The sequence below is a fragment of the Phaseolus vulgaris genome, chromosome 2 (genome assembly GCF_000499845.2).
Source record: "Phaseolus vulgaris cultivar G19833 chromosome 2, P. vulgaris v2.0, whole genome shotgun sequence".
In the NCBI taxonomy this organism is placed as follows: domain Eukaryota; kingdom Viridiplantae; phylum Streptophyta; class Magnoliopsida; order Fabales; family Fabaceae; genus Phaseolus; species Phaseolus vulgaris.
In genome coordinates, this window is record NC_023758.2 from 41,957,707 (window position 1) to 41,968,112 (window position 10,406).

Sequence of the window (10,406 nt, forward strand, 5' to 3'; positions counted from 1 at the left end):
TATTTTAACCCTTTTGCCGTCTGAGAAACCCTTCATGGTTACATTTCATAGAATTAAATGTATTTTTAAAGTACATTATTTAGACCATTAATTCAAAATTTTGAAATTTCTTTTTAATTAAAATTTTAACAAAATAATTTGTTATTAAATATTAAATTAAGTATAAAGAGAAAATATGTTTTTTATTTATTTAGGTATTTTAAAAGTCCTTTTCTTTTTCCTTTTGATATTTGAAATGCAAAGGTTAAAAGGGTAAAGGCATTGGGGTCTGCAAACACACACTCTCAATTCACAATTCGCGGTTTCACATCAGTGGCTATCTAAACGACAAAAACTAGCGTGAAGACACTGCACACATTCATGAAAATTGAGAACACACAGACCCACAATATGACTCCACTCTCATTTTTCTTTTCTTTTTTTTCTTAATCTTTTGCCACCCTTTTTTATTTTCCCCGTGCAACCATTTTTATTATTATAAAAAGTAGATAAAAAATAAACCTTTTTTTTTTTATAGAGAAGAGGGAGATAGAAAGTGACGGTTTTTGTTTAACTATTTAATGAATGAATAATGAATAATGAATAATATATTATTATGATGGAAAGTGGAAGGAGAGAGAAAAGAGTGATTTGAGGAAAGAGGAATAAAACAAAAGAGGGTTAGCTTAGTGTGGCTGTTCAGTGGGTGCCCCTTTGCCTTCATAGAAAGTGAGAAAGTGGGGTGTGGCTAGGCTAGTTGTTAGTCCCCATTGGAGTTTTTTTTGTGTGGCTGAAGAAGGTGTAAGGGGGCAAGTTCACTCTTGAAAGGTTTTTAGGTGTATTTGAGGTTGTTGAGGGTGTATTTTTTGAAGGGTGGTGTTGTGATGGGTTCTAGTGGTAGTTGTGGTGTCACTATTCTCCTTGTTTTCTGTCTATGGGGTGTGTTCATCTCCCTATCTTCTGCTGCTAGGCTCAGTGTTTCAAGGCAGAAGCTTGAGGTTGCAAAGCACTTGAATCGCTTGAACAAGTCTCCTGTTAAGACCATTCAGGTCTCTCTTTCTCCCTTTCTCTATTGTGTGTCTTGGGATGTTGTTCATCCACCCCATTTTGGTGTTTCTTCTTGTTTTAATCTGTTTGGAACCCAATGAAAAACATGGTTTTGTGAATAAAAAAGATTACTTTTTTCGGTTGGTCCTTGTTCAATGTAGGTGAGATGTTACTGAAGTGGTTCTTTACCTTTCAAACTCTTTCAGTTAAAAAATATCCTTTCTTGCTAGCTGCTCTTTCTGTTTCTGCTAGGTTTATTTTGTGGGTTCTTCTCTCTCTGTTCTGTAAAATGTAGATCTTTATGTGGGTGTGCTGATTTCTTAAACGAACTATTTTTTTCTCCTACGTGAACGCTCGAATGTAGAAAAGGAAAATTATAGCCCTAGCCCTTTTGATGGAGCTATTGATTGAATTTTTGAAGCAGTAATTAGAGAGTACTGAAAGAAAGAAGTGGTAATGATTTGCTTTTTTTTATCTTCTGTTTGATGAGCCACTGGATTTGAAGTAGTTGTTAGATGCTGACAGGGTTTCCAAATTTTTGTACACGGTGTTTTCATTTTCGTAACATGACCTGATTATTTCTGTGTTGCAGAGTCCAGATGGGGATACGATAGACTGTGTGCCAGTTTCGAAGCAGCCTGCATTTGATCATCCATTCCTCAAAGATCACAAGATTCAGGTCCATTTTCTTCACCCGAAATCTGTGCTTCCTCTGTTCATTGTTTTTCTTATTTTTTTATGAATATTTGTTCATCAATACCATGCTTTGATTTAACAGACAAGACCTACTTTCCACCCTGAAGGGCTTTTTGATGATAACAAGTTATCTGAAAAACCCAAAGCAAAAGTTCATACCCCCATCAATCAGGCGTGGCATGCGAATGGTAGATGCCCTGAGGACACAATACCCATCAGGAGAACAAAAGAGGAGGATGTTCTTAGAGCCAGTTCAGTCAGAAGGTATGGTAGGAAAAAGCACAGAGCAATTCCTAAGCCTAGGTCTGCAGAGCCTGATCTAATTAACCAGAGTGGTCATCAGGTGAGAAATTTTTTGAGGGCCTTGTTGTGTTATCAATTTTTCTTGTTTCCTCTATTAATCCGTAGCATTGGCCTAATTTCCTAATTGTATTTTTGTGGGTTGTTGTTAATCAGCATGCAATAGCATATGTTGAAGGAGACAAGTATTTTGGAGCCAAAGCCACTATAAATGTGTGGGAACCCAAGATTCAACAACCTAATGAGTTCAGTTTGTCTCAGCTGTGGATATTGGGAGGCTCATTTGGTCAAGATCTCAATAGCATTGAAGCTGGCTGGCAGGTAATAAGGATCATCATTCATTTAGTCTGAATGTGCAAACTATGCTTTTAACTCTGAATTATACTTGGAAATTGTAATGACTCTCTGTGCATGATAACAGGTTAGCCCAGATTTATACGGTGATAACAACACGCGGTTATTCACATACTGGACTGTAAGCTTCTACTTTTGAGATTGTGTGTTGAACTATGTGCCTTTTTTTTTCTAGTTCTATTGTATTTGTTAGTGAAAGAATAATTTTCTTTTTTGTCTAACTCACTTTCTGCATTTTGTAGAGTGATGCATATCAAGCAACTGGCTGCTACAATCTTCTCTGCTCGGGGTTTATTCAAGTCAACAGTGAAATAGCAATGGGTGCAACTATTACCCCAGTTTCTGGATACCGAAACTCGCAGTTCGATATCAGTATACTTATCTGGAAGGTAAATTCCCAGGAGTTCTCCTACTTATTAATCTACAAAAAGAAACCATTTTTGAGCATCATGGATTTCATCATTCCTCTAACAAGGTATTTGACTTGTGGACCATTGTAATGTCCCAAGTGTTTGGATTCTTGGAAACATATCTTATTTTAACCAACCAAATGAGACATAACGTGTGGAAAATACCAGATGCATGTGTTTGATAATTCATAGCTAGTATAAGAATCTTGAGTTTTTCCTGTGCTCACTTATTAACTCGCTAGTAAAAGCTTTTTTACCTAGCATCACCACCATATCTAGAATCTTCTTTATTATACTGGTATCTTCTCCCAAATTCTTTTTATCGAGAGGTGGATATGGACCCCAATTGTAATCTGTGATGGGGACACTGTTTACAATTCAACCTCAGTAACTTTGAAAAGGTCAAGAGAGGCTTATACCCGTGCTATAAATGCCAGCACATAATACATGTTGTAATTTAAGTCTTCATGACTGCTAGAATCGTACAAAACATCCTTTGCTAATGTTGGCTAAACAATATACTAATTAAAGACATGAACTTTGTTACTGTTATTAACTAGTTATCTTCTCTATTTTTCCCTCTTGTAGGACCCGAAAGAGGGACACTGGTGGATGCAATTTGGGAATGACTATGTGTTGGGGTATTGGCCTTCCTTCCTCTTCTCATATTTGGCTGACAGTGCTTCCATGATCGAGTGGGGAGGTGAAGTTGTGAATTCTGAGCCTGATGGTCAGCACACCTCAACTCAAATGGGCAGTGGTCATTTTCCTGAAGAGGGGTTTGGCAAAGCAAGTTACTTCAGGAACATTCAAGTGGTTGACAGCTCCAACAATCTCAAAGCTCCCAAAGGCCTAGGCGTTTTCACTGAGCAATCAAATTGTTATGATGTTCAAACAGGCAGTAATGGGGATTGGGGTCATTACTTTTACTATGGTGGCCCTGGTAAAAATCCTAATTGTCAATGAGAGTAATGATGTGATGAAACACAAAAAATGAAAAAAAATTGCAGCCTCTTGTATCATTCAATCCTAGTGTTAAAGCTCTTCTCTACCATCTTGTATACCCTTTTCTGTAGTGGAAAGTTTTGACTGTTTTTTTTTCTGATATTGAAAGATTCTCCATGTAAGCAAGTGGAGAAGTGTGGCCAAGTTTCTCAAAAGCCTAAAGAAACAGGCCTGCCTTTATAACATCTCTGTATTTTATTTGTTTCTCCACTCCTCTCCCTATTGGAGTGTTTGTCAATGGCAATGGTCTTTTGTGATTACCAAAACTAGAATGAGTCATAATTTAAAATGATTATATGGTACATAAGACCATGCTTTGAATGAAAAGAAGTGAAATAAAAAAAAAAGTGAAAGTTAGTGCGACCGCAGTGGAAGAAAAAATGAATTTGTATTTAGCTTTGGAGTGAAAGATGCTGGAAAGTGTTGCATGTGAGTAGCTGACAGTACTATTTGTTGTGTTTCCTACTTTTTTGGCAGCAGTGACCCATTTCTTCCACCACACATTTTCAATCGCTTTCATCCACCCTGCAAATCCATCGTTGTATACCATTCAACCATGTGAACATGCGGTGCCAAAAGTCTTTCGTCCATCACTTTTTTGGATTTAGTTTTCTTGCACCATGTCACTAATATTGGATCAAATCCTACATCCTTAATATATTTATATATATATATATATATAATACTATAAAAATGAAAACACCTATCAAAATAGCTTGTTGGAACATCATTCCTTTCATATCAAGTAAGATTGTATTAGTTTAGACCTGTATATACATAAAGATAAGCTATAATTATTTCATAATCATCATACAAAATCATATACATGTACAACACCACACACATACAAATTATTATATCACATTCCCAGCCATAACAAATATAGTAAATTACAACCAAATCACTCAATAGTACAAGAATTATAGTTTGTATCTTAATTAAAATGGTATATTTTTATATTTAATATCTTTTAAAACATTTGTATTGAATATATATCCTATATGATAATAATATTTGACATGTCAAAAATATCCGGATTCTTTTATCAAGGTGATTCTTTGTATTTGTTATAGAAAGTCGTGATAAAAAACACTTCTCATAACATCTCTATGTGATATCTTATCCATATGATTAGATCACTAATGAAACATAAGATATAAGATATATACTTTATAATGAATTTCGTTTTAGTACTATAACCTTGAACTCACAATAACATCTGAGGTAACTTCCTCACATCCCCTTAAAGGACCACAATCCACCTAAAATGATAGTACATTCACAAAATATCATCATATCATACAAATATCACATACAATATAAAATATCATCATATCATACAAATATCACATACAATATAAAATACAATGTATATCATACACATGTATGCATGTCATAATCATCATCAATAACATTCAAAGACAATAAGAAAGGACATTAAACTTTTATTAGGGGATGAATTACTTAACCATACCAATAATATTACTAGTTCAACCTGATTCTTACGTCGTATTTTTTAAAAAATGACAATATAAATTTTTAACCAAATATTATATTTAAATATCTCTTCCTCTCCATTATCATTGTGTTAAATATTTAACTAAATAACATATTGTGTTAAATAATAACCTAATAACACCTTTAATATATCAGTTTAAAATTTGGTTTCATTTTTAACTTAATTTTTTCTTTCTAATTTTATATAGTTTTAAAATTAAAATACTATCTTAAAAAAAATCTGCAAGAAAATTGTTGACAATTTTTTTTAAAAAAGTTTTAAAATATAATTATATTGAGCAATAATAATTTAGAAAAATAAATATATTAAAAAATAATAACTTAAAAAAGTAATTATTTAAGAACTAATTAATTGAAAAACTAAAGATGTGAAAATTTAAGTTGTTAGAAAATTAAATATTTAAAAAAGTGATTATTTAGTTTTGTATTGAATTTAATAAATGTAATATTAATAGCTATTTATGTATAAATAAAATATAGATTAAGTAAATATAAATGTAAAAATGTAAAAAAGAATCAATGTTAAAAAAATTTATAATTTAATTTTCAATTTTTTATTAATATAATTTTAAAACTTGTTTATAATCATACACAATTAATAATATTCTTATGATATTAACGATATGGATAAAAATTAGAGAACAGTGCTAAATAAATATATTAAAAAATAATTATTTTAAAAAATAGTTATTTGTAGAACTAATAATTAATAGAAAATTGTGATAATTTAATTTTTTATAAAGTTAAATATTTAAAAAAATAATTATTTAGTTTTGTATTGAATTAAATAAATGTAATATTAAATAGCTATTTATTTATAAAAAATATAAATTAAATAAATTTAAATGTAAACAATGTAAAAAGAAATCCTAAATTTAAAAGTATTTTCAAATTTTGATATAATTTTTTTTTTTTTTAGTTATACATACAATTAATAAAATAATTATGATAGTAATGATATGGATAAAAAATAGGGAATAATATAAAAGTTTTTTTATTAATTATTACTTTTTTGAATAATCATTTACAAAAGTAATTATTATATCATTCATTCACAGATCAATAATTTAAATTATAAAAAATAGTTTCCACTATTTTTAAATATTTTATTTTTCCTTTTTCTATGAAATTTTTAAACAACAATTTCTGAAGTAAAATCCTTCAAAATTTATAAATGTTACTTTTTGTTAACAATTTTTTCTTATTTACATATTTTTCTAAATATTTACTGCTTAAAGTATGTATTTTTATAAATAATTGTTTCTTAAAATTTTTATATTTTATATCATTATTTTCCTAAATAAAATTTTAAAAATAAAATTTTCTAAATTATTTTTAAAATATTTTTGAAGAAACTTAAAATTACAAATTATGTTTCATTTATTTTAAATAAAAGAGTCAGATTCAAAATAAAGTTAAATTTTAAACTGTTAGAGCAAACCATGTTATTTCAGTATTTATTTGGCACAATATGTTGTGGGTAAATATTTGACAAAGTATGTTATTAAAGAAAATAAATTGTTTGAGTATGCTATTTCGGTAGCAATTTCACCATTGTTTATATTCTACAGAGTTTTGAGAAAAAAAATATTTTAAAGATAAATTTGTTAATAAAATAAATTATGGATGCTAATAACTTATTTCTAAATGTTTTTATCCTTCAAAATTGATTTCTACTAAAATTTCAACTCTTACACGGGTGATCTGAAACTAATCTGCATATAATAATGAATCGTGAAAAGAAAATATTTGTTTTAGCCAGAAGAGTATAGAAAAAAAAATGATATAAAAAAAAACTCAAAAATTCATAGAAAATCTTTGTATTTATTTTTAAATAATGCCTATGTTAATTCGTTTATGCACACATTTTTCATTATTTTCTAAATGTATTTAAAAAATCATAAAAATATATTTTGAAATATTAATTAGGTTATTAATTTATTAAAATATCTCTTATACGTGTTTGGAAATTCTTTGTAATTGACTTACACTAGATTTCTCAATATTTTTCGAAAAAAATTATTATTGTAAATACAATTAATGTGAGACGCATTTTTTATCACGTTGAAAATTACTTCAGCTACAGGAAAATAAACAAAGTTGTTTTGACTAAACATAATTATATTTTTTCCATGTTATACATATTAGTTACTGATAGATTTGTCAATAATAACAAATACAAACATTTATGAATGATTATAGTTTAATTGAATTTACATCTAAGTATAACCCAGTTGAACTACTGATCAAAACTATATTAATTTATTAATTAATATTTAAATATAGCATACAAAAATTAAAATTTGTAATCAAAATAATATTTATTTATTGAATCTATGAAATATAAAATAAATAAATAAATATTATAATTAAATTTCTTCAACATATAAACTTGCGATAATGAAATTTAATCTTGAAGCATTCAACTAATATTAACATTCAATTATCATACAAAAAAGTAAATATAAATTTAACCTAATATGTAAATATAATGCTTGCACAAATAATGATTATGATACAATACATAATACATGTAATAACGACATTCAAATGAATTTATTATACTAAAATTAAAAGTAAAAACAAAATAATTATTTCAAAGTTTATAAATAAAGTATAATTAGTGTGTACATTAAAAAGGGTGAATGAATTGTAATAATATTGTCATGTTTTTTTCACTTAAAATATTTATACTAGCCACAACTTTAATTAAATAAAACACACATACAAATGGATGTTGTACTTTAAAATGTGATTGATGAAAAGGTTAAACACACCCTCTTAAAAAGTTTTTCATTTTATTAAAATGAGTTTGATCTATAATGAACATAATCACTCAACATAGTCTCTATGTATACTTGCAATGACTTATATAAAATGAAAAACTATTTAGATATAAAAGTATTACAATTACTAAACAATAAGGCATCAAAACTAAATAATCTATGTAGAAAGCCAAATCCACATACCTCTTATTTTCCTTAATTCATTAATAAAATTATTAGTTGAATAAATTTTTTATTAATTTTTTTTAAGAAATTTAATTTTATTTGGATAAAATAATTCAAATTCATTAAATTTTATCTTTCTATTTCAATAAAATATTTCAATTAGCACTCAATGCAAAAAAAGAAGAAGATAATTATTAATAATTTAAAAATATCAATAATAGGATGTTTGATCTATTATTGATATTTTTTTTTCATTGATCAGTATTGTTTTTAAATTAATATCGACCATAATTGTTTAATAACATTGATCAAGAGTTATTTTATTATGTTGTTGATCAACTTTTCATGGATGTTTGTCGAAAAGATGTTCTAACTTGGTTTTTTTTAAGAAAATCTTAATTATTATTGGTTGAAAAATAATTCTAACAAATTATTGATAAAAAATATTATTAATTTATGTTAATAATAAAAAATAATCAGTACAAATATATAAAAACTAACAAGGGAACACAAGTCAATTGAAATATCTAATTCATACACAGCAAAAAATTAGTTTCCTTACCACAATGATTTTGATTAATATCAAACAAAAATAACAATGATTTACAATAATAACACAATTAAGTCTAATAATTTAAATACAAAACTCATATCAATGTTAATAAAAATATAATGTCTCAATTTCAGTCAATTGGATCACACTCCAATCAAATCAAATTGAGAATACGAAGAAAAGAGACATGCTTAAATATGAATAATTTCAAAATTTTATTTTTTTATGTGGAATTTGAAGCAATATAATTATTATCACAAAATTCTGAATTTTCATTTTCTTCCACAAAAATCTTACCCAAACATTATTTTGTTTATAAACTATATAAATTTTTCTATAAAAAAATTTATCCCTTTAGAATTTTCTATCTAAATACACCTTAAGAGTTTAATTGTTATAGCTTTTTCGTTAAGATATTTTTTAAATGGCCAGTTTTTAAAATCTGTTGTGTTTACCTTTGAACTTTTAAAAACAGTAAAACTGAAAATATATAAAATCTAACTTAGAATATAAATGATTTTGAATAACTGATCTTAACTAACAGACAACCTTGGAACAACTTAAAAGACATAAACACATGCAACTGTGCTAAAATATAGTTAATTCGTAATGGCTGTCGAGTTTGTAACTATACGATAAAAAAATGGCAAAGTTTAGAAAGTTGTTTTATAAGTTAATTTTATGCATATAACATAAAATATCTTTCACTCGGAGGAGCACGTTTTAAAATTTACCCTCAGACTTATTAAAGTATTGTTTCAGGAAAAAAAAGAGTATTGTATAAATTATGTTTGTTATAGGAGGAAATAAATTAAAATGGATAATTTATATGAAAATAATTTATCTATTCTGAAATGTTTTTATTTTTAGTTGATATGAAATCTCTAATACATATTCTTATTTAATAATTTGTGTGGAAGACTATGTAATGAGTTGTCTGGTGGTCTGACAAATCTAACAATATGTTTTAAATAATTATGATATTGTATTATGAAGTGAACTTTTAAATTTAAGTAAATCTTACAAATTAAAATACTTTTATATTATTTTTGGAAACAACAATTTATAGAAAATTTAGTTCAACACAAATCAAAATCAAATATATTATTAATTTAAACATGATAAAAAAATACGTAACATAACTCGAAATTTTCTAATATTATAAATTGTATAAAAACAATTTTAATTCAATTATAAGAAAAGATAAAAAATTATTGTCAATAAAGAAAATTAACAAATTAAGATCTTAAAAAATATGTCAATTATCATAGTGTGGAATGAAAGTTAACATATTTTGCATATGTGGATGTAGTAAAGTGTTTTAGAGTAAAACAATATGTATCCATAAAAAATTGTAGAATATTATAACGTTATATTAGTCTATAAGTTATAAAAAGTAAATTTAATAATAAAATAGTTAAATATAGTGAATTATGGAATTTCCATGTGGAGTAAAAACAAGAACTTAACAAAGGTGCATTCAAATAACAAATTGTTACGTATAAAATAAAAATTATTGGAAGGAATGTAATAAAAGAAAATAAAGATAAGCCGAAGAGTAAAAAATCCCCATTAACGGAAATTAAATAAAGG

General features: G+C 26.9%; 1 protein-coding gene across 1 annotated transcript; it reads left to right on the top strand.

Moving 5' to 3' along the window:
* The first annotated feature begins 272 nt into the window (after positions 1–272).
* LOC137812230 (protein neprosin-like) lies at positions 273–4,057 on the top strand. The gene is made up of 7 exons (XM_068614149.1): positions 273–1,028; positions 1,619–1,705; positions 1,805–2,065; positions 2,179–2,343; positions 2,444–2,497; positions 2,619–2,765; positions 3,375–4,057. The coding sequence occupies exons 1-7, from the start codon at positions 864–866 to the stop codon at positions 3,750–3,752; spliced, it is 1,257 nt and encodes a 418-aa protein (XP_068470250.1). The 5' UTR covers positions 273–863; the 3' UTR covers positions 3,753–4,057.
* The last annotated feature ends 6,349 nt before the right edge of the window (positions 4,058–10,406 follow it).

Bases quoted from the DNA above. Each gene is read 5' to 3' on its own strand.
- LOC137812230 (XM_068614149.1), top strand. From the start codon at position 864: ATGGGTTCTAGTGGTAGTTGTGGTGTCACTATTCTCCTTGTTTTCTGT. The intron at 2,344-2,443 runs GTAATAAGGATC...GCATGATAACAG, and splicing joins GCATTGAAGCTGGCTGGCAG to GTTAGCCCAGATTTATACGG. The intron at 2,766-3,374 runs GTAAATTCCCAG...TCCCTCTTGTAG, and splicing joins TCAGTATACTTATCTGGAAG to GACCCGAAAGAGGGACACTG.